The following is a 24166-nucleotide window of genomic DNA, read 5'->3' on the forward strand; positions in this document are numbered from 1 at the left end:
GAAATTAACCATTCCCCTCCTTCCTCCCACCAACTCCTGGTGAATCAGTTCCAACCCCCCTTGGGATCTACAACAGGGAGAAATTAACCATCCCCCCTCCTTCCTCCCACCAACTCCTGGTGAATCAAGATCCAAAACCCCTTTGGATCTAAAACAAGGAAAAATCAATCAGGTTCTTAAAAAGAAGGTTTTTAATTAAAGAAAAAGGTAAAAATCATCTCTGTAAAATCAGTATGGAAATTAACCTTACAGGGTAATCAAACTTAAAGAGCTCAGAGGACTCCCCTCTAGTCTCAGGTTCAAAGTACAGCAAACAAAGATAAACACTCTAGTAAAAGGTACATTTACAAGTTGAGAAAAACAAAGGAAAACTAACACGCCTTGCCTGGCTATTTACTTACAAGTTTGAAATAGGAGAGACTTGTTTAGAAAGATGTGGAGAACCTGTATTGATGTCTGGTCCCTCTCAGTCCCGAGAACGAACACACTCCCAAAACAAAGAACACAAACAACAGCCTTTCCCCCCACCCAAGATTTGAAAGTATCTTGTCCCCTTATTGGTCCTTTAGGTCAGATGCCAGCCAGGTTACCTGAGCTTCTTAACCCTTTACATGGAAAAGGATTTTGGAGTCTCTGGCCAGGAGGGATTTTTATAGTACTGTACACAGGACAGCTATTACCCTTCCCTTTATAGTTATGACACATGCTATAGGGGTCTTCTCCCCAGGGTGTTCTGTCTGTGGAGTGTCTATGTCTTGGCAATCCCTAGCTGCTGGGACTCTCCCTTGGGACTCAAGAAGTACAACAAAAATTCTTTTAGGGTCAAACAAACTTTTATTGTGAGAAAATTGAAAAGAGTTGTTTCATTTTTGATCATTTAAAAATATTAAGGGGTTTTATAACATTAAAGAAAATGTTAAACCAAAAGGTCTTCTGAACCAAGAAACTGAAACATTTAATTCTGAAAATGTCTAAATGAAACATTTCAAATTTATCAGATTTTTTTTTAACTGAAACATTTTGGCAAAATAATACAAATTTGCAAAAGTTTTGGTGTCATCAGAGCTGCATTTTTCACTGATTTTTTGCATTAGAAGTCTAAGTTTCATTGAGGAAATCAATGGGAGTTGGGTGCCTAAGTCACAGGTTCTTATGAAAATTTTACCCCATGTGTGTAGCAGTTGTTTTTTTGTACAATTAATACTGACAGGAAATAAGATCCAGTTTGACATAGGTTTTATTGATTCAAAACTACTGTACATTGAAACATGACAAAATAAAAATTAAACATGGAGGCCCTTTGCTGTCTATTTATTTTTCATACACAGAACCAACAGGAAATGAATAAGGAAAGATGTCAGCAGCACACACAGATCTCAACAAATAAGACCTCTTGGCAGAGAAATCAGAAAAATACTTTAATCACAAACATGCTTGGAGATGGATTTTCACTTAAATGTCATAGGTGTAAAAATGTCACGCAGACAGGCAGCTCTCTGACCAGCTACCCAATGGGGCTTTGCAGCATTCCTGCTATCCTCATTGCTGCTGTGCAGTTGCCAATCATAAAGGCTTTATCCCAGTCTCATAGTTACTGGTTTTGCTGGATATACAGGCTCCACAGGCCAGATTCTCAGCTGGTGTAGATCAATGAAGTTTCCCATTAGACTGATCCAGAATCTTTCTGGACAACTATGATGTAGGTAGTAAATATCTAATTGACATCAGTAGTGCTTTGGTGATTTACACAAACTGAGGATCTGACCCTACATATTTTTATACTTTAAGAACTTCTCCTTCTATATTTAGAAATATCAAATTAGTCGCTTGGTGGTGATGCTCCTCCCTGAAAGAGGAGGTGGTATTTTATGCCAACAAAGGATATACATTTCTAGTCATGTGAAATGGGGCTCTCAGGTGAGAAGAACCTCAGCTGGTCTGTTTTATTCCATCACATAACATTCAGTATTATGTGCAGAGTTTTAATTCTTCCCAGCAAATGAAGCTTGGAGAACTACTGAGGGTAGTCACTTTGTAACTGCAGTGGCCAAGAGTATGCTGGATTGAAAAAAATTACCGGGCTAGCTTCACAGAGATGCTGAGCACCCACAATTCCCATGGACTTCAGCCAGACATACAGGTAATCAACCCTTCTCAGGATCTGGCCCATTAGCAGCTGCACTGTGGCGCAACCCTTAAAAAGAGACCTTGTCCGAAGTGGTTAGAAGGACACATTGGCAAGGAGATTGTCTAGTGCAGTAAGAAGGAATGGTATTTTGCTTCATACCCACCCACGTTATTTCTGGGCAACAGCTACAGGGGAGGGTGGGTAAAACACCTCCCTACTGAAAATGATTGAGGGGAGCCAGTTTTGAGCCACTGTGTTAACACTCTTTGGCTGCCCCAGAGGAGGTGTAGCCATTACAGCACTTTTAGCTTTCAGATCTCAAACTGGTGGATGTGTGGAAACTAGAAGGCTGGTTGGTGGGATCATCTTAGTTGGTGGTGATGCAGTGACCCAGCAAGGTTGGGGCATCAGTCAGGTTAATGGGAGTTGGGTTGCTTGGTGAGGGGATGTATGTTGGGGATAACATTGGGGTGGGGCTCAGGTTAGGATGTTTGTTTGGGATGTAGCTGGAGAGTTTGGCAACTGAAGAGTGGGAGGCGGAGATGGGGGTGGAAGGATCAAATCTCTTCCGCAAGTGAAGTAGCGGTGTCAACCATTGGAAAAAATGGGGGGAGTTGGGTCAAAGTGCTGGGAATTGTGGGCAGGCTTAGCAGCTGGAAATTAGGTGTTTGGGCATATGGAAGGGTTTAGCAACAGAGAAAGCAGGCTCGAGTTGGGACCTCGTGACAGGGATACATTATGGACAGTAATGCTTATATGCAGTACTGATTACAAGTAAACTCATCTGCAATGTTAATACTAGTATTTCTACAGCACCTTTTACCCACAGCTCTCAAACCACTTCCCAGTAACAAATTCACCCAGTCACCTCATAACACTTCTGTGAGGTAGGAACATATTATCCCATTGCACAGACAGGGAAACTGACACAACTCTGACTTACTAAGGATCACACAGGCAGAGCCAGGAATAGAACCCAGGATTCCTGATGTACACATTCCCCACTCTAACTACTAAACCAGTCAAGAGGAAAGTTTACAGGATGGAACAAAGGAAGGGTAGATGAAAGAATCACGCTTCTCATGGTTAGTTGTTATTCCCATTCCACATTTAAATAACAGTAAAAAGAAGCATTGGCATACAAAGTAGCCACTATTATAAAGTTTAAGTTCCACAGACAGACAGGAAACCCAAAACTCAATCACAGTCTCCCATTGTGCTGGAAACAATTTCCCCCCGTCTGTACTAGCAGTTTAAACTGGGGTTTTCTCACTATTTCTGGTGGGACCCCCTGCTGACAAGTGACCTTAGCAACAGGTCAGTTTCCCACAGACTGGACTTCAGTGTGTTCTTGAATCACACATTTAAAAGCAGTAGTGATAGGCTATGCAAAAGAACAAAAGGAAATTACTAAATGCAATATAAAATATAAAGACCCATTTTCTAACATGCTTATAAATTTTTTCATGCAAACCCTGCTAGGTAAAATATATAATTGGCTCAGTGTTTTTATGTATCCAACATAAAATCCTTAGCAATTTTTATTTCTACCTGTAATGGGCTTCCCTTGCCGAGAACTGTTGCTACCATTTCCCATGAAGCAGCTTGAGTCGATCATGATAGGATCATGGCACTTTTATACGAGGATCAGCAATTTTTTTATGTATATTGAGTTCTTTCTAGGATTGGGTGCGGTGTTCTTTGTTGTTGGTGGCTTACTCCCTCTCCCAATAGTGATATAAATCGTTATGGTCCTAAGCCAATGCTCAATTAAGGCAGTGGAAAGATCACAACTGCAGGCGAGGCTGCCTGTGGACTCCTGGTGGAGTTCCTGGCTGAAGAATAGTTGTAGAACTGCAATCTATTTTTTGCATAATAATCCTGAGGCAAATAGAACAGGTCACTTGCTTGTTATTAATAACCTCTATCTATTAGTAACTGTCTATCCTTGGGTGCAATATAGGCAGATAAAGGTTCATTAGGTAGTTTTTGAAAAACTATAGCACTTTTTTTTTTTGTAATAACTTAGCAGCAAAGCATGTCTTTTATTTACCAACGAAAGTTACTTTGCAACAGTTGGCCTTGTGGGCTCCTGTGTTCCTTGTATGGAAATCAATGAGAGCAGGACCAGACTCTGTAATGCAGTGGATCACCTTGTATTGCACTGCTAGGGTGATCTAGCCTTACAATGGCAAAATCATCCAGGGAAGATCAACCCAGAGTAAAGATGGTCCCCTGTACAGCAGAACCTATGTAGGGGCTCTTATGCCACTCACCCTCTGTGCTCCCAGCATAGCAGGGAAGAGAGGTAGTGGCTGGAGGAAAAGGAACATGGCCAGGGTGCTCCCATGCTACTGTAACGCCAACAGACCCTGGTCGTCCGCAGGCAGGCTCCAACCTTGGGCCTCTGGAGCTTAGTGCATGAGCCTCTACCACATGAGCTAAAAGCTCTATGGCTGCTAGCTAAGGCTGTAGAGCAGACGCATTAATCCCTCTCTCTCTAAGTGGTCCCAATGCCACTAGATGGGGCAGAACACCACACCCAGAAGGTGTGTTGGTTATATTACCACAATCCATAGCCTGTTTTTGGACCCTCAGGGCCATTTGCAGATAGCATAAGTTAAAGCAGCCCTTGGGCTGTTCCAACCCAGCACAGGGAGTGGACTTTACAGAGTTACAACATAATCAGCCCTGGCCCCTAACACTCAGTCTGAGTCCTTTTATCCTGGGCATCATACCTAGCCGTAGGGCAGCTGAAGTTCAAATTATGCCATCAAATTCACTTGTGTGAGCTCATGGTGTTCAAATGATGCCCTCAGGTATACGTATGTAGCCCCATTAGTCCTGAAAGGGTTTTCACAGGTGGCAGTTAGGGTGTAATATGAAGGCAATGGAGCAGCACAGGTGTATTCTAAGGTGTCATTTGGCCTCTATTACTAGTGATGATGATGCATGGGGTTGAAAGAAACCAGCTTGCCTCTCTGAGCCTAGGCAGAATTTTGTGGACTAGCAGTTACCAATAACAATTTAATTTACAAACTGTGCAAATCTGATCTGGAAATCAGTGAGTCAGAATGACTACAGAACCCCACAATGCCTTTTTTGGGCCAAATGACTCTTTTACGTGCAGCTGCACTTTGATATTTTCCTACCAAAGGGCAAGCATTTGTGTGGCTAGAGGACACGGATTAATGTTCCAATTTCTTTTTTCTGGCAATATGGGTTCCAAGCCACACACAGAGAAACAAATAGTTTTTGGTGGGTTTTTTTGTTTTTCATTCTAGCTGGTACACATTGCACAGTCTAGCACAGATGCTGAAGAGGAGAGACTTGTTCCTTGAATAGGAAGGAGGCACATTGAATTTGAGATGCACTGAAAGGGGAGAAGTTTGCACAATACCTGGCTAAATCATACCTACTGTTAGCCAGTGCTATTTAGTTCTTTATTTTAATGATCACCAAACTTAAACACACAGCAATGAGTCAGGCATTAGATTATTCCAACTGCTCCCATTTTCAGAACAAGTCAGGAGACAGTGTGCAAAGAAATTGCATTCTCCTGGAGCAAAATTTCTCAAATGCCGAAATTCCATACAAGGGCCACCTTAACCCTTATGTGAACTTTGAGTGGCATTTTCAGTCAACCCCTGCAGCAGCATTAATTTCACTCTTGGTACCTACAACATCAACATGAAATGGTGACAGAAGCCCAGAGCCTGGTTTCATTGAAGTCAATGAGAAAACCTACCCATGTCTCCAATATAACCAAGACTGGCCTGAAGTCCTTTGCAGAAATGGACTAATCCCATTTCCTTTCACTCACACTTTAAGACAACACAGTATGTGGGTACACAAACGACACGCTCTCCCTTAACCAGCTATTGCCTGGATCACAGAGATCCCCCATCTACAACTTGTAAGTAGAACTGCAAAAGTAAAAAGCAATTGGTTACTTTTAACTTTGGCAGTACCATGTACACAACTCAAGCTATTCTGGAACATTGCCTAGAGCCAAGTGTTTTCTACAGATGTTAGACATATAAACCTAGGGTGGGTAGTACTGCCATCTACAGGATTACTCAATCATTGACTTTCAGTTAAAGATGCTGTCAAATTTGGTAGATCCACATTTTAACATAAGGACCTTTTATTTCCAATGTGTTCTGGTTATTTTTGTGTGCATATTTTGTCCCCATATAGTGGTCAACATCAAAAATCAAAGCTTTGAGCCTACCACTAGTAAGCAATGCTCCAAAGCAAACCAGTGTGTGCATAAAAATAACAGATGGCACATTTCAACAAAGAAACAGATTTCAGTGTCATTCTCCCAAAGGGCTGTTGTTATAAACACCAGTGGGAGAAAAATAACTCCACAAATTGTGGATGATACCTTGACACCATGCCTTTAAAAATCTATTAAAATAGGGTACTAACAGCACTCTGCTCTACAGTGTTTAAAAGCACTGTCGCTACTAGGCAGTGTTCATATTAGCACAATCCAAGAGACGTCAATGGCGCTCTAATGCGCCATACACTGGGACGAGCCACTGACTCCAAAATTTGATGTGCTAATATGTAAACACACAGAAAAGCAGCACTTATAAGTACATAGTAGCTAAAAGAAAAAGTTTGAGTCACCAAATCACAACTGATTGGAACACTGTGGTAAGCAGAGATAACTAGTGAAGGAGGTCTAAGCACCTAACAACATCCTTTAAAGGAGCAGCTATGTTGCAGTTACACGATAACGAATCCCCTCCAAGCAAAATTCCCCATAGGTGTATGCAATACCAGCTCCTATAAGAAAACTGTCCCCTGCAGATTTCCTAGTGTCCAGTCAGGGTGAAGAAACCTACTGCTCCTTAGCTAGAATGATGAGGGATACCTTTTCTTTTGAATGTAAGATCACACTGTAACAGAGTTAAGGCCCAAACGTTGGTTTGTATGTCCTAGTCAGATTTTGCCTTTGTCCGTGGAACCAACATAGCAGCAGTAAAATAAACTGTATTTTGTCTTCTTGTGATGATAAAAAGACTCTGCCTTTAGTGTTTTTGACAATGAAATAGGATAAGATTGAGAGTAAGAATTAATTCCCATGAGAATATCCTGTCCATTTAAAATCTGAAATTCCTTGAGCTGGATAAAGAGTAGTCAGTGCTGATTTCTGCCAACCTCTTATTGACTAGTAGAATCTTCTTCACTTCTGCTTTGCGGACGGACCCATTATTGTTGAAACACAAGTTTCTTAGGCACCTCCCATGAAAATTCATTTCTTCCAAAGTGACCATAACAGGCAGTCTTCTGATAAATTGGCTTCTTTAAATCCAAATCCCTTAGTGTTCAAGAAAAAGAAAAGAAAATAGTTTAGTCTGAAGTGTAACACTATAAATCATTGTTTTAAGCTAGTTCCTCCTTTCAGTCCAGCAAGTGGGCTGAATTTTGGAAGTGCAAATGTACCAATGAACTTGTTTTATGGAATAATGACCATGAAAGTGTCTATAAGGATTAGTCTGAAGCCTTTTTGGGCCAGACTCAAAACCCATTGAAGTTCATGGAAATTTTGACCCAATTTTCAATCAAATATTTATGAAAAATAGTCTCAATTTCTCAAACAGCTCTAGTAAAAATGAAGTAACATTACTGTGAGCCAAAACTATTTCAATGCCACATACTACAGAACACACACATGTAGCTGTAGTAACCCCTATGCAGGGCCAAATTCTGAGAGGGGATGTACTATAGGGACCAATACTATATTAGGACAAGAGGTTGGTCAGGCTGATTTAATAGCTCTTTTTCTTCTGTAACGTCTATACTTCTTTGAGAGGAGTTCCAGGAAGTGTTCACTCTGACTGTTCCATATGCGTGTGCTCCTGCAACATGCTTACCTGACAATGACTCCAGGTCGAAGATCAAAGTTCTTGTGCACAATGTCCAGTAGCTCTTTCTCTGTTTTCTGGGAAGTTCCATAAGTAAACAGTGAAATGGAGAGAGGTTGAGCCACTCCAATGGCATAAGAAACCTTTGGCAGACAAACGCATTAGTTAGAAAACAAGGATGGAGCCTCATATGGCCAGCAGGGCATGTGACAGGACAATGTAGTATCAGAACACCCTCCGCCAGCACAGCAAGAAGATAGTCGATACCAGAAGACTGATGGATCCAGTAAATATCCAGAATAATCTCCAGTAAAATGTAAACTATCCAAAAAGTCCAAGCCTGAGGAAGCTACTATACTGAAAGCCCCCGTGACTCTGATCTTGAACTAAGCAGAACAAGATCTTTCTCCTGATCTTCCTTTTAAACTCAATCCAGCTCCAAGCTAAGCTTCCAGAATTCCATAAACTTCTGATTTCTCTCCACCTGTGCTATCACAGACATAATCAAGCCAAGGATAGCTTGATAAGTGCTGACCACCTCACCAGCTCTCTCCCTCACAAACCCATTTTTCTAAGGCACATTTTTCAGGGAAAAGGTAAAAATTAAGTGTTTTTTAAATAAATAAATTTCAAAAAGCAAAAATCAACAAGATTCAAAATGGAACATACTTGAACCAGAACACGATGACACAGCCCGGCTTTCACCAAAGACTTGGCCACCCAGCGGGCTGCATATGCTGCTGACCGGTCCACCTTTGTATAATCTTTGCCTGAAAAGGCACCACCTCCATGGGCTCCCCATCCTCCATAAGTGTCCACAATGATCTTTCGACCAGTAACGCCAGCATCACCCTGTAATATTCAAACAAGTGTCACTTCTTGTGCTTTTATTAGCTAATAGCTTTTTTGTGAAAAAAGAATTCCACTATTTCACTATCATTTTATTATACTGGCTCCAAGGAATGAACACTTAAAATGTCTGATGAATACAGTAATTGCCTCACAGACAAAGAGACTTCCAGAAAGCAAGATAGTGACTAGTGCATTCTTGAGGTGCAACTGTAGCAATTAACTTATCTAATTGAATTACCATAACAGTGGCTATGTAAGTTCTTTTAGGGCCAGATTCCAAGCACACTAGAATTAATGGAAAACTCCCACTGATTTCACTGCGCTTTGGATCAAGACATTAATGAGGAGCATTTAGCGGTCAGGCAAAGAGGTTGCAAGATGGCTATTTCTGCCAGCACTATTTCCTAATGCCTTTTTCAAAGGCAAATATTATATGCTTTCTTAGCTGCCATCAGATCCCAAGTATCTGCTTTAAAAAAAAATGACTTTTATACTGGAACCATACTGAAAAAAGATGCATTTACTTGCAATGCAAAAAGTTCCATTGACATCAATAGGAGTTTTTTCTGTTGATTTAATGGAAGCAGGATCAGGCTCTATTGCTTTGGATAAGATCTAAAGCTGGGTGAATAATTCACAATAAATACTGTATTTGATTTCCTCACACATGTTCACAATTTAAAATGAACCAATTCACTTTCAGGTGGGTTTATTTTTCCTCTAGGGATACGTTGATATTGTTAATAATAACACTGGTCTACAATTTTTGAGAAGTCGTCTGCTTCAGAGATAAAATGTGCTATTTATTATGTATTTTGATGTGCTGAATTCAAATATAACAATTAAAACAACTGATTGGCTACTGTTTCTAAGATATTTAAGTTTTTACATTTTAGGTCTATGTATATTGTGTAGATAGTAGAGTTTTAATAATAAATTGCAAACCTAGGTCTTTTCATGTGTTTATGGTTGCTTTACATGATAATATTTCACCTGTCCTGTTTATGTAACACTTTAAAAATCAGCAAAAGGGTTATATAAATATAATTTATTATGAAACAAAAGGCAAAAAACTATTATGTACATAGTTTAGTCCTATTCAGTGTCTACTCGGCGCTTCTTGGCTTGTCTCTTGTATTCATTAAATGGAGCATCTCTTGTCACTGTCCAGCAATAGTCTGCAAGCATTGATGGGCTCCATTTGCCCGGATAGCGTTTCTCCATTGTTGCAATGGCCTGGTGAAATCGCTCACCGTGCTCGTCGCTCACTGCTCCGCAGTTCGGTGGAAAAAAATCTAGATGAGAGTGCAAAAAATGTATCTTTAGTGACATGTTGCAACCAAGCCTTGAGGAGGTTTTCCACCAACAACCTGTAGTTGTCTGCCTTGTTGTTTCCGAGAAAATTTATTGCCACTAACTGGAAGGCTTTCCATGCCGTCTTTTCCTTGCCACGCAGTGCATGGTCAAACGCATGATCTCGAAGAAGTTCACGAATCTGAGGACCAACAAAGACACCTTCCTTTATCTTAGCTTCACTTAACCTTGGAAATTTTCCATAGAGGTACTTGAAAGCTGCTTGTGTTTCGTCAATGGCTTTGACAAAGTTCTTCATCAGACCCAGCTTGATGTGTAAGGGTGATAATAAAATCTTCCTTGATTCAACAAGTGGTGGATGCTGAACACTTTTCCTCCCAGGCTCCAATGACTGTCGGAGTGGCCCATTTCTTGATGTAGTGGGAATCTCTTGTACAACTATCCCATTCGCAGAGAAAACAGCAGTACTTTGTGTATCCAGTCTGCAGACCAAGCAAGAGAGCAACAACCTTCAAATCGCCACAAAGCTGCCACTGATGTTGGTCATAGTTTATGCACCTCAAAAGTTGTTTCATGTTGTCATAGGTTTCTTTCATATGGACTGCATGACCAACTGGAATTGATGGCAAAACATTGCCATTATGCAGTAAAACAGCTTTAAGACTCGTCTTCGATAAATCAATGAACAGTCTCCACTCATCTGGATCGTGAACGATGTTAAGGGCTGCCATCACACCATCGATGTTGTTGCAGGCTACAAGATCACCTTCCATGAAGAAGAATGGGACAAGATCCTTTTGATGGTCACGGAACATGGAAACCCTAACATCACCTGCCAGGAGATTCCACTGCTGTAGTCTGGAGCCCAACAGCTCTGCCTTACTCTTGGGTAGTTCCAAATCCCTGACAAGGTCATTCAGTTCACCTTGTGTTATGAGGTGTGGTTCGGAGGAGGAGGATGGGAGAAAATGTGGGTCCTGTGACATTGATGGTTCAGGACCAGAAGTTTCATCCTCTTCCTCTTCCTCATCTGACTCAAGTGAGAATGATTCTGGTGCATCAGGAACCGGCAGTCCTTCTCCGTGGGGTACTGGGCGTATAGCTGATGGAATGTTTGGATAATGCACAGTCCATTTTTTCTTCTTTGACACACCTTTCCCAACTGGAGGCACCATGCAGAAGTAACAATTGCTGGTATGATCTGTTGGCTCTCTCCAAATCATTGGCACTGCAAAAGGCATAGATTTCCTTTTCCTCTTCAACCACTGGCGAAGATTTGTTGCACAAGTGTTGCAGCATATGTGTGGGGCCCACCTCTTGTCCTGATCTCCAATTTTGCAGCCAAAATAAAGGTGATAGGCTTTCTTAACCATAGTGGGTACACTGCACTTTTGTGATGCAAAAGTCACTTCACCACAAACATAGCAGAAGTTATCTGCACTGTTCACACAAGTACGAGGCATCTCTGCTCACTTTGGCTAAACAGAAATATGTCCCTTTGCAATATCAAACACTGACAAATAAGAGAGCACGACACTGGATGATTTCTAGAGCTGATATAGGGCAATTTGTTCAGCAGAGTGATGTAAGCTTCGTTATGATTGCATCATCCATGACTTCTAGGAATAACATGATGCAATTCATATCATGTATGACGCAATACCAGCTTCAGATTGCATCATTCATTGTTTTGCCTAAAAAGCAAGTACTGTCCAAACCCAGTCATAGATTTATTCATAGATCCAGTCAAAGATGTATTTTAGTCATTTCTGGTTTAAATTGAGATCCCTTCCCTTTATAACTCACTTATCCTCCGCCATTCCCAAGTCAAGGGTCGTATATACTGACCCAATAGCATATCTTGAAAACTAGAGCCAACCAACAATTTTAAGCATCATTTTCATTCTCAGTGACCCAGAATTAGTAAAGTTTGACTACATTTATTTCAGAAGCATTTTGGCTGTAGAGCAGTGTAATTTGTGCCATGGCAGCACCCATAGGTCTGTCAGGCCTGAGTTTACATTATCCTGGGTGCTGTACAGATATACAGGAAAACCCAGTCCTTGCCCCAAGGAGTTCACAGTCTAATTTAAGATGAGATGCAACAAATGGGAGTAACAGAAATAATTGGGGAAGGAGGAAGAGGCTATCTAAACTAGTTATGCACATGACTTGAGGGTTCTTAGTCATTTTAAGTTTATGATTATTATGTATATTAATGACCAAATAAAACAGATATTCCCACTGGCCAATATTTGTCAGTACTGATGGTGCTTGTTAATAAAACAAGCTGTGCAGTATTAACTGACCACTTCTAGTCTACATTTCTAGTATAGGTTATAGTACAATGATGGACTAACTTTAACAACATGCCTTATACCATAATATCCAAGCACCAGTACATTAGGGTAACAGCCACCCTAGAAATACCTGAGATGAAATTCATTAGGTTTCAATAAAATTAACAATGAAGGATAAGTAGGTCTGACCATCTGTTTAGGATAGACAGAAAATTGGCCCTACAGTCAGGAGTGCTCCTGGTAAGAGGATATGGTGCTGGCCTAGTTATGTAAGGAAGCATTGTAGGGGGAAGCAGAACAAACAATGGCCAAGGAGGATGTTTTTCACAAAATCTGGACTAAAGGCCTGGTCCTGCAGCAGTGAAGTCAATGGGAATTTTGCCATTGACTTCGATGAATGCCACATCAAGCTCTAAATCCTGGCTCCTAAGCCTTAACCAGGCAAAACTCTCCCTCCCGTTCTCCTCTTGGACAAACCCGGCTATAGACTGATTTTCAGAGGTGCTAAGCACCCACAGCTCTCATTGATTTCAACTAGCGTTGTGTGTGCTGAGCACCTCTGAAAAGCAACAGCTTTGAAATGTTTGGCTGTCCCATTTACTTCACTGAGTGTTTTGGCTGAGAAAAGATTGAGGGCCTGATCTTGTGAGATGCTAAACTCAATGGGATTTGAGGATGCCCAGCATCTTACAGAGCTGGACACTGAATATGCAAAGTAGGACTTGACCCAACTTGCTAATATGTATATGACATAACCATGCCTTCAGAGGTTTCTTTAGAATCCAGTGCATTAAGGCCTTGGTCTGGCTCCCATGGAAATTAGTGGTTATACTCCTATTGGCTCCAATGGTGCAGGACTGGTCTCTGAACAGGTGTTTAGTCTGTGCCCTTTTGTTAGAAATACAGGCTGAGGACACAAGTTAATCTGTAGCACACTATGATGGGAAAAGGAAAATTGGCAGAAGGATCAAAAGAATAACTAAACACACACCTGTGGCCCCCCAATGACAAAACGCCCACTGGGCTGAAGGTGGTAAATTGTTTTCTCATCCAAGTATTTGGCAGGAACGACAGGTTTAATCACACAGTCTCTCAGGGTTTTGCGCATGTACTCCAGCGAGATGGTTTCATCATGCTGCACAGATATCACAACGGTGTGAACACGGACTGGGATGACGGCTCCATTTTTCTGGGTATACTGAACAGTGACCTGAATATGAACGAGGGGGTAAAAGAAACAGCTGTATGATACATTACCGTATTGTATAGATACACCACACCAGGCAGTACAATAGCAGATGCACAGGAAGGTGCCTGCGGCAACAAAGTATGAGGAGATAACTGTTTAATGGGTGTGAGGAATGAAGTGTATGGTTTTCACGTTTGCTAAATACATTGGTGACCCAAATTCAGAAGGCTCATGTACAAAGCAAATATTTTACTTCTATGCACCATACACTCTCCAGTGACACCCTTAGCAATACATACTAAGACTGGGATTTTCAAAGGAGCCTAAATCAATTAGACTCTCAAATCCCATTGAAATTTAAATCCTTCAGTGAAAACTACAGCCTTAATTTGTAGGCACTGATGAATCAGATTTGCCCTTTAGATTTCCTGACACGTTTTCAGGCAGCAGGGAACACCCAGCTCCTGGTACTCAAGAGTTAAATATTTCTTCAGTGCTATGCAGTGTCATGTGTCAAACATCCAGGTGCATACTAACAGTTTTTGCGACACTCAGGAGATTGCATATAAAGCAGTTCCTCTGCTCAGCACAATTTAATTCCTAACTGATCAGTAGGAAGCTGAAGTCAGACTGTATGTTATAATGTGGAAATCCTGGATTATCCATTTAAAACGACATTCTGAACTGAACAAATAGTAGTAATTAAATATTGGAAAAAGAAATCCAGGATTTTCTGGGTAAAACAGTGGCTTTACTGAACCAGACAGATAGTTAATAGCCTGCGAGCGATCAGGACTTGAAAGGATTCTTTCCATAGCTCCTGTATTTAGCAGAGGGACACGCTGAGTGAAAGCAATATTTACCTGTGTCTTAGAGTCGGGTCTAAGCCAAGGGAGATCACCACTGTGTCTCAGCTCTGCTAACTTGCTGTTCAATTTGTGAGCGAGGACAATAGTGAGAGGCATACATTCTTCTGTCTCATCTGTTGCATAGCCAAACATCAACCCCTGTAATGGGAGAGGAGGGATAGATTTTAAATCACTGGGGCAAGCAAGGCTTTCAATCCTGTTAAATTATTAATATGAGCATTACAGAAGTGCCTAGAGACCACAAAAATCTCACCTGAGGCAAACAGTGCCCTACAATTACTTTTTATTATTGGTGTTACAGTAGCATCGGATGGTCTACACTGCCAATATTTTTTTGCCAAAAGGCAACTTTTGGTGATGAAGCAGCAGAGGTGTACATACTGCAAAGCCACTTTTTGTGACGAAACTCCTCAGTTGCAGTGCTGTAATAAAACCACCGTGACAAGAGTGATAAGGCTTTTTGCGCAAATATTTTATCGCCAAAGTGCCAGTGTAAACACCTTGCTTGCTTTTATCGCTGTAAATGGCCTCCAGAGATGCCCAACAATGCCTCCAGTGACTGTGCCCCTCCCGTTTCAAAGCTCCATTCTGACAGCCTGCATGCTGTGCTGCTCTGAGAAACAGAGCAAATCTTTAATGTGGCTGGAATGCTCCTGCTGTCTCCCACACTAAGAACACAGAGGCAGGCAGGGGTGGATGTATGTGTGTTAGAGAGAGAGAAACAGAGACAGACAGACACTCTGTGCAGAGCCAGGGATGGAGGTGGGGGCTGATGTCAGGGTTTCCCCCTTCCCCAGGACAGGTTGCTTTCAGCTGGCTGGCTGAATTTATGAGACAGCATGCCGACACACTCACTCTCCCCCCCCAACACACACTGTCTGTCTCTTCCCCTCACCCCATACACACACGTGCCCCGTCTCACACTCTCCCCCCCTACACTTCAGCTGGAAAGTGGCTGGCAATCTAGTAGGATGCCCATGGAATGATGGGATGGAGAAACCTGCATCATGTGATGCCGTACCTGCCCTATGAGGCATTGCAAACCCTTCCCAAACCACCCTGCAGCCAGTTGCACAGTGGGATAGCTACCCACAGTGCACTGCTCTCGGTCGTTGCAAGAGCTGCTAGCGTGGATGCACTTCATCAACACAAGGAGCAGTGTGGACAGGCAACAGTGGTTTAATTAAAGTGCTTTAATAAAAGTGGTATAACTTTTGGCAAAAAAAAATTGGCAATGTAGACATAGCCTTAGAGGCCTCAATTGAGATCAGGCCTCCACTGTGCTAGGCACGCCCTAAACACATAATCAGAGACAGTCCCTGCCCCAATAGTTTTCAGTTTTTGTTAAAACATTTTCAATGTTTGGCTGAAAAGTCTGACAGAACCTCAAACTTTTCTGTGGCAATTTGTGTTTTATTGAACAGCTTGGATGGAAAATTTTCAACCCACCCTATTGGCAAGGACTATACCCAGATAATATGAGTGATTTATCTAAATGCAAAAGTGTCCAGGCATATTTTGAACCCAAGCCTTGCTTCTCTTAGGCAGAACTTCACAATGAGTAAGATGGCCTGGATAGGGTTAGAAATAGGGCTTGGGGTTAGGGCTGACGCTTGTCTGTGTTTTCCCAAGATCACTCCTTTTTTGTGGTAGCGGTCCTCAGAAATCCATAACCGTGCTCAGTATACACTGCCAGCTGCCTGATTCATGGGCTCAGGATCATTCCAGATGTCCCAGTTTTTTGTATATCAGAGGTGACAACCCTGTCTGAAACTTTCATTAGTGAATGTTGTCACACTATGAATGACCAGGCCAATGCTGGGAGTTAGCAAGGATATTTCCTTGGTGTTACCGTTTCCTGTCATGCAGTTCAGTGGAATGGCAGCTCATAAATGGAATTATTTAAATACTGCAGAGAGGAAGCAAGGCCATGTGCTTAGGACTTGGGAGACCTGGTACTAGTCATTTTGTCTCTCAGTGCCTCAGTTCCGCACCTGTTACATGGGGACAATAGCACTGCCCTACCTCACAAGGGTGCTGCAAGGATAAATACCTTACAAATTTGTAAGGTGTTCCACTCCTGCAGTAATCAAAGCCATGTAAGATGCATAGATGCATTTTTATTTGGGCCATCTGCTGATAGAAATGCCTATTAATTTAGTCCTCAGGAGGATTTGGGGGTAATATTACTTTGGTTCCAAGGCTCTATGGTGGTTCTATTACAATTCTCAACAACATTACCAAAAACTAGATATTACTGCTAATGAGAACTACTGTAAATGTTAAACACGCATTCATATTGGCTTCAGTTGGATTTTTGCAGGATTTTTATGTTCTTGGGGAGAAACTGTAATCATCTCCATTTGCTATTCAGCTCACTGAAATAGGACTTGGACAGTCTTAATTATGCGGAACGCCAATTATACTAAAACCGATCCCTGCCCAAGTGAGTTACAAATGTTCAGGCAGAATTGCCTTCATTTTAAAAAACACTGCCATCCTGCTTGTACTTGACAGAACACCCCTTTACAACGTCAAAGCTCCAATGTTATGTAAGCATGGCAGGATCTTATATGATTTTGTTTATTATTTATTTACTTAATCTTACTGGGCAAGTCCTGCTGCAAAAGGAAATAGCTGATTAATCTAACCCTACTAAGAAAGAACTAGGAAGCATACTTGAAAAAAGCTAACTTTGCTAAGCTTTAGGGCCCAGATCCTTAGCTTCAACAGTCCTTGACTTCAACGAAGCTATGACAATTTAGATTAGCAGAGGATCTGCTGCATGGTCTCCTGTGTGGACAAAAACTGTCCTTGGTGTAACTCCACTGAAGTCAAAGAAGTTACACCAGTGATTAATTTTGCCCTGTGTGTCCCATGGGAGCTCCATCAATGTATTCACACAAATATGCATTTTATTCTGTGTTAGCAAAGGATGAGATTGGGCAAACTCATGAACTGTGACCATGCTGGTTTTCAGGGCCAGCTCCAGGCACCAGCCAACCAAGCACGTGCTTGGGGTGGCACCTTGGAAGGGGCGGCCAATCTTGGGGTGGCGGGGGCGCTCGGGGTTTTTTGGGTTTTTTTTTGGTTTGGTGGGGCGGTGCTCGAGGTTTTTTGTTTGTTTGTTTTCGTTTCAGCTGCGCGGGTGGGGCGGGGGCTTCGGCGGCGCGACGCTGGAGAAGCGAGGGTTTCGGCGATGCGGCGTGGCCCGGCGCTCAGGGTTTGGGTGCGGTGGGACGGGGTGGTCCTCAAGGGGGGGGTTGGGTGATGCAGCGCTCGGGGGGACCGGGGGTTTCAGCGGCCTGGCCCAACCCGACCCAGCACGGCGCTCGGGGAGGGGCGGGGGTTTCGGCAGCCCGGCGCGGCGCTGGGGTGGAGGTTGGCAGCGCAGCACTTGGGGGGCGGGGGGTTCGGCAGTGCAGCGCTGGGGGGGGGGGTGTTACGGCGGGGTGGTGCTCTTTTTTTTTGCCTGGGGCGGCAAAAAACTTAGAGCCGGCCCTGCTGGTTTTGATTTAGAAAATATGACAATGGGATGGGTAAACCCTCACTTTCTAACCCTGACCATTTTAAGAAGAAAATGTTTTCATTTTAAGGTGATACAGTGATCCTATCTCTCCTAGCACTGGGAGTAAACAGAGCTGGGAGTGTACTAGCGAGCTGCCCTAATGAGCTGATAGGATGATTGTAGAGTATGTTTTATTTTACTATTGTTTTTGTAAACAGGGATGACTTTTGATTACCTGGTCACCAGCACCAACATCCTCTTCATTCCTGTACAGATGAACACCTTGGGCAATATCAGGCGACTGTTGTTCCAGTGCCACCAGAACATTGCAAGTCTTGTAGTCGAAGCCTGTTTAGAAGAAGACACAGAGATAAATTAACTTCCTTTCACAGCGAAGCACAGCTACATGGAACCATATGCCAGAAATTCCAATCCTGGACAACAGTGCCTTCAAAACTCAGAATCTGCCTGCTCTTTGCTTTTACATTTTTGTCAATGCAACAATTCTAATGTGTTCTTCTCCGTTCAACCTCACAGCAAGGTCTCATCTCTCTTAGCTGCTTGGCCACAAGCATTTAGTCTAAAGCAGAGGTTCCCAAACTTATTTGGCCTACCGCCCCCCTTTCAAAAAAAAATTACTCAGCGCCCCCCTGGAAATCTACCTTCTTTAAAAAGCAACAGAGGGTCCTGTGGCACCTTTGAGACTAACAGAAGTACTGGGAGCATAGTCTCAAAGGTGCCACAGGACCCTCTGTTGCTTTTTACAGATTCAGACCAACACAGCTACCCCTCTGATACCTTCTTTAAGTGAACAAACAGAAAGATGCAGTGACAAATTTGCGTTCTTTTATGTATCTATTTCTACCTACGTCCTACAATATAGTAAAGAAAGATGTTGTTGTAAATATGACACCTTGAAGCTTGAAATTATAAAATTATTTATTAAAATCAACCATAGTAACGTTCGCATTACACACAGAAAATTAAGATAATGAAGGATAATATTAAAATAAAAATTACGAATAACATTAAAAATAATCCTAATGAGAAGGATGAACCTGGTGCGCTGCTATCAATTTATTAATGTTCTGCTCTATTTTTGTCAGCAGCATTCTTAAATCACCGCGATTAGCTATTTGCAGTCGGTTTCTTTTTTTAGTTAACAGATTTGTGACCGCACTGAACCCAGGTTCCACTAAACATGATGAAGGAAATGCAATTAAAAACTTTTGTACTATAGCCCATAATCCAGGATAAAGTGTAGGTATCTGCTTTTGCAGCCAGAACTGTTGGTAGCCGTCTTTGAATTTAAATTTAAATTCCTCATTTGTTGTTACTTCTATCAGTTCTTCTTGTAATTTTGGAGATTCTTCTGTGTTTGTACTTGAAAAAGGGTCCAAAACCCAATCAGGTATGTTCATTTTAAGAATATCTTCAAATCGTTGATTGAAGTCAGAATGGAGAGCCTCCAAGTGTTGACAATAGGTGAGCAAGTCTTCATCATGTTTTTCTACTGTTAATAAATTTGGAAACTGGCTGAATTCTCCTCATCCTAAATTTCGTTTGTACAGAAGAAGTTATTAAATAAATGTTAATAGTTAAGTTTTTTTATGATTTCATTCCCCTGTTTTCGTTAATATTGTAATAAAAAATGACAAATATATTGACTGTACACTTCAAATAGTACTGTACCGACACAAGCCTGCTACGATTTTATTATTAGTAAGCACTAGAGACACAGAAACATACGGTAGATATGTAAGAAAATGTATAAAAATACTCACGTGTAAATTGCTGTTTTACTGAAACAACAATAATACAATTTGCTTTGTATGTGATCCATAATCCGTAAAGATCGAAGGTATCGAATATGAATAAACATTTTTAAATACTTACTGCACTATTGTTAACTGCTTTTTACACAATTCAGAAACAATCTAAATTAGATTTCATACATGTCGCCTATTTATAGTATCGTATTGTAAACAAGTCATTACACGCACATATTCCTGCCGATGCATGCTGGACTTCCCGACAATGCGCGACACGCTCGCCTGCCAACACTTGCTTGTTAAGAGCTGTTGGTGGACTTGACACCTGATCGGTTATAATTTGTGAATTTATTTGGAAAATAAAGTAATCACTTCAACTTTAACTCTATGTTGCACAACAGATGAAACATGTACGAACGGTTTTTCAAAATTTTCTTTTATTCTCTTCTTTCTTTATGCTTCCACCGCCCCCTTATTTTTATTCAACGCCCCCCAATTGCACCCGAGGCTACTACTGCCCCCCGGATCATTCCAGTGCCCCCCAGGGGGCGGTATTGCCCACTTTGGGAACCTCTGGTCTAAAGCAATGCTCAGGAAAGTCCCAAACAACATGAAAAATAGGAAATGACAAGAGAGAAAATGTATGACCACAGCTGCTATGGTCCTTGCAGAATTTCTCATTTTCTTCCCCAGTTGTGTAGAAGATAATCAGCTTTTCTTTATGCTCACCTCTCCCAAAATTCCAGCTACTGACAGCTGCTTACCAAGTCTAGGATCAAACACCTATACATCAAATATACACATCCAGACAAGTATCTACTTGAAGAACACTCCATGCCCTCTTTCCTTTAAGTAGGCTGTGATGGGAAAGAATTCCATAAGGGAAAAAGTTGTATGCAATTCTACCCCTTTTAGCTTTTCTCCTATAGTTTCTGTAGGGCAGGGTTTTTGACTGGGTTCACTACAGGGCCCACACTGCTTTGGTGGTAAGGAGGTAAAAAGAGGAGATTTCTACACTACTGGATCTGGCAGTATTATGTTAGATAATATTCTGCCTTTGGTGCCAACTAGCAGATGTGCTTTTACAGCATTCTCGCACCATTCTCTCTTCAGAAGTCTTGTACCAACAAGATTATATCAACCAGGAAATACCGCTTTAAAAAAAAAAAACTTTTGTAAAACAAACATACTTAATCTTCATGGCAACTGTAAAACATTTGCAATATGTAAAAAATATGATCCAGTTTGCAATCTGTATAAATGTATGTTGAAATGTATCTCGGATATAAAACACTTTTTTGCATCATTAATACACTCCACCGTGCTATGAAATTTACTTTGATTGTAAGCACCTCAGGGTAGGGACTGTCTTTTTGTTCTGTGTTTGTACAGCGCCTAGCACAAGGGGGAGCCTAAGCTATGATTGCAGTCCCTAGGTTCTACAGTAATACATAATAATTATTAAATAATCATAATAAATAATACAAATTCACAAAGTCTTCTATTTCCATTCCATCTGACCAATTTACATTAGTCTGGTTGGCCATTTGAACAACATGCAAGTTGCAAGGAGTTAAACTGAGAAGTAAATTCTATAGCACAAATTATCAGCTACTTTGCCTGTAGTGAAGTGAGACTCACCACTGCAGCACCTCCTGCTGGTCATCTCAGGAATTAGCTCTTGTCCAGCTCAGTGCACCCTCTGTTGGCCAGTGGCTCACCAGCCTCAGGCCCCCGTGTCCCTCTCAGACTCCAGTGCCCTTTACCTCAGGGTTCTGCCCCAGCAGTACCCCACCATGCTCTGGGTCTCCCCTCCCAAGGGACCCCCCAGCCCTCTCACCCACCTTGCCTCAGTGGCTACTGCCAGTCGTCATCTAGCCCCCTCTGACTGGGGCAAACTGCAGTCTGTAAAAGCCACTCATCGTTGGCAAGGGGGTCAGACCAGCTGCCTCTGCCTAAGCCCAGGCTGCAGCCTCTGCAGTACCTGTTTTAGCCTTTTAGCAAGGCCCGCAGCTTGGGGATTTACCAGGCTGGAGCTCCTCTTACCTTTCCCCAGCCCTGCTCTGTTCCCTGAGCTCCCAGGCAGCCAGGTCCTTCTTTCTCTAAGGCTGGAGAGAGAGAGACTCAGCTCCTGACTCACAGCCCTTTTATAGGGCCAGCTGTGGCCTAATTGGGTGTGGCCCCAGCTGTGGCTGCCTTCCCCATCAGCTTATTCTTATTGGCTCTCAGCCCCAGCCCTCTCCAAAGGTTGGCTTTTAACTCTTTCAGGGCCAGAGCAGGGTGACTGCCCCACTACACAGCCAACAGTATTTGGTCCTGCCATGAGGGCAGGGGACTGGACTCGATGACCTCTCGAGGTCCCTTCCAGTCCTAGAATCTATGAATCTATGAAACGTGCTCCAGTCCAAAAAAATATCCTAGCTGCCTTTTCCTGCTGTGTGTGCTTTAACCATACAGTGAATAGTTTCTCCTCGGTATGTGATGGAGTCAGAATGTTTCTCTCATGACAATGTTTGAGCAGCTCCTAGCCAAGAGCTTGCAGAAGCACAAATATGCAAGTAGAGACAGACCTGTTCTGCAGCTACTCACTGACCAGCACACCATGTTGGCAAGAAACAGGATTCCTGGAATTTTTTGCACCAACCTTTAGCTGAATCATCATAGCCGATTTGCTTAATTGTGTCTCGAACTACTCGCTGATAGTCAACAACGGCGAGGGATGTGATCTCCCCACAGAGCAGCACCATCCCTGTTTTACACACTGTCTCTACAGAGAGCAGGAAGACAGAAAGAAGGAAAAGGGATAAGGGAGGGCTGGATAACTCAACATGCTTTGCAAATAACTCCACTTCTGGCAATGGTGAATTCTGAACAGCCCCTACTGAATACAAATAATATAGGTAGTTATCACTCCCATCTCCATAGTATTAGTTCCTCACATATATGAATCCATTTATCCTCATTACACTCCTTGAGGTGATTTGGTGACTTGCTCAAGGTCATACAGGAAGTTTGGGGCAATGTAGGAACTGAACTGAGATTCCAGAGCATCATTCCAGTGCCTTAACCAGAAAAACATCCTTCTACTCTGCTTATGGAGTAAGTTTGGGCTCAACAATCCACACTAATGGCCCACTGGTTTGCAACCTTGCCTCCAGATCTTCAAAGATCCTGTCTCCTATTATTTCCAACAGGAGTTAAGCACCATGGTTGAGGAACTGGGCCAGAGAGACAAAAACTGGTGGCTGTTTTTTCATGACTGCACAAGGCCAAGTTTGCACGAGCCCCAATTAAACTCTGTTTTGAGATCTTAAGTGGGACTTACATTGAACACAGGCCAAATGCCAAATATCAACCTCAGGTGTAAAGGTTGAGGGGAAAATGGGTCATTTCCATCATGAAAATGATGGCATTGGCCATTTACAAATCTGAGAATTTGGAGACATTTTTTTGCTGACTTGCTCACTGAGGGTCAAATTTCAGCAGTTTCAACATCTTAATAACAACAAATGGCAAACATAACCAAAACCGGTTAAAACATTTTTCTTTATGATGAGCTGTCAGGAAAACACTTAGAGTTAGCAATGAAAAATTTAAAGTATCTATAAAGCCAATTAAGTGTACTTTGCTACAAATGGTCACGGGTTCTTTGGACGATCGACGGTAGTGGAATTAAATCTCTTTTCCTCTGGAATACTAATTACATTTACAAAGTTATCTCTACCATTGGTTTGGTTATTTTAGGCTCTTGCTACAGTCCTCGAACACAATGTACTTTCAAAATTTCTTTGAGAAACGATGTAGTTACACTGTATAATTGTTTGTTCAGATCTTTTTCGTTTTGCTGTATAGTAACTCCTCGCTTAACGTTGTAGTTATGTTCCTGAAAAATGTGACTTTAAGCTAAACGATGTTAAGCGAATCCAATTTCCCCATAAGAATTAATGTAAATGTGGGGTTAGGTTCCAGGGAAATTTTTTTCACCAGACAAAAAGACTATATATATATACACACACACACACACACACACACACACACACACACACACACAGTATAAGTTTTAAACAAACAATGTATACCCCAAATTAAGAAACACACTAAAAGAACTAAAAAAGAGCCACCATGGCGTAACAACCATGTAAAAGAAGCAGTGAGAGATAAAAAGACTTCCTTTAAAAAGTGGAAGTCAAATCCTAGTGAGGCAAATAGAAAGGAGCATAAACGCTGCCAAATTAAGTGCAAGAATGTAATAAGAAAAGCCAAAGAGGAGTTTGAAGAATGGCTAGCCAAAAACTCCAAAGGTAATAACAAAATGTTTCTTAAGTACATCAGAAGCAGGAAGCCTGCTAAATAAC

General features: G+C 41.9%; 1 protein-coding gene across 1 annotated transcript in view; it reads right to left on the minus strand.

Annotated features, from left to right (window-relative positions):
* Positions 1-1219: 1219 nt before the first annotated feature.
* MAT1A (methionine adenosyltransferase 1A) overlaps positions 1220-24166 on the minus strand; it is a 35867-nt gene continuing 12920 nt past the window's right edge. The window contains exons 3-9 of the mRNA XM_034776089.1: positions 22456-22578; positions 18275-18387; positions 14526-14669; positions 13465-13683; positions 8677-8859; positions 8017-8150; positions 1220-7460 (exon numbers count right to left, since the gene is read on the minus strand). Coding sequence (XP_034631980.1) covers positions 7352-7460; positions 8017-8150; positions 8677-8859; positions 13465-13683; positions 14526-14669; positions 18275-18387; positions 22456-22578 — 1025 coding nt within the window. The 3' untranslated portion in view covers positions 1220-7351. The remainder of the gene's footprint in view (positions 7461-8016; positions 8151-8676; positions 8860-13464; positions 13684-14525; positions 14670-18274; positions 18388-22455; positions 22579-24166) is intronic.

Source organism: Trachemys scripta, chromosome 7 (genome assembly GCF_013100865.1).
Source record: "Trachemys scripta elegans isolate TJP31775 chromosome 7, CAS_Tse_1.0, whole genome shotgun sequence".
NCBI lineage: Eukaryota > Metazoa > Chordata > Testudines > Emydidae > Trachemys > Trachemys scripta.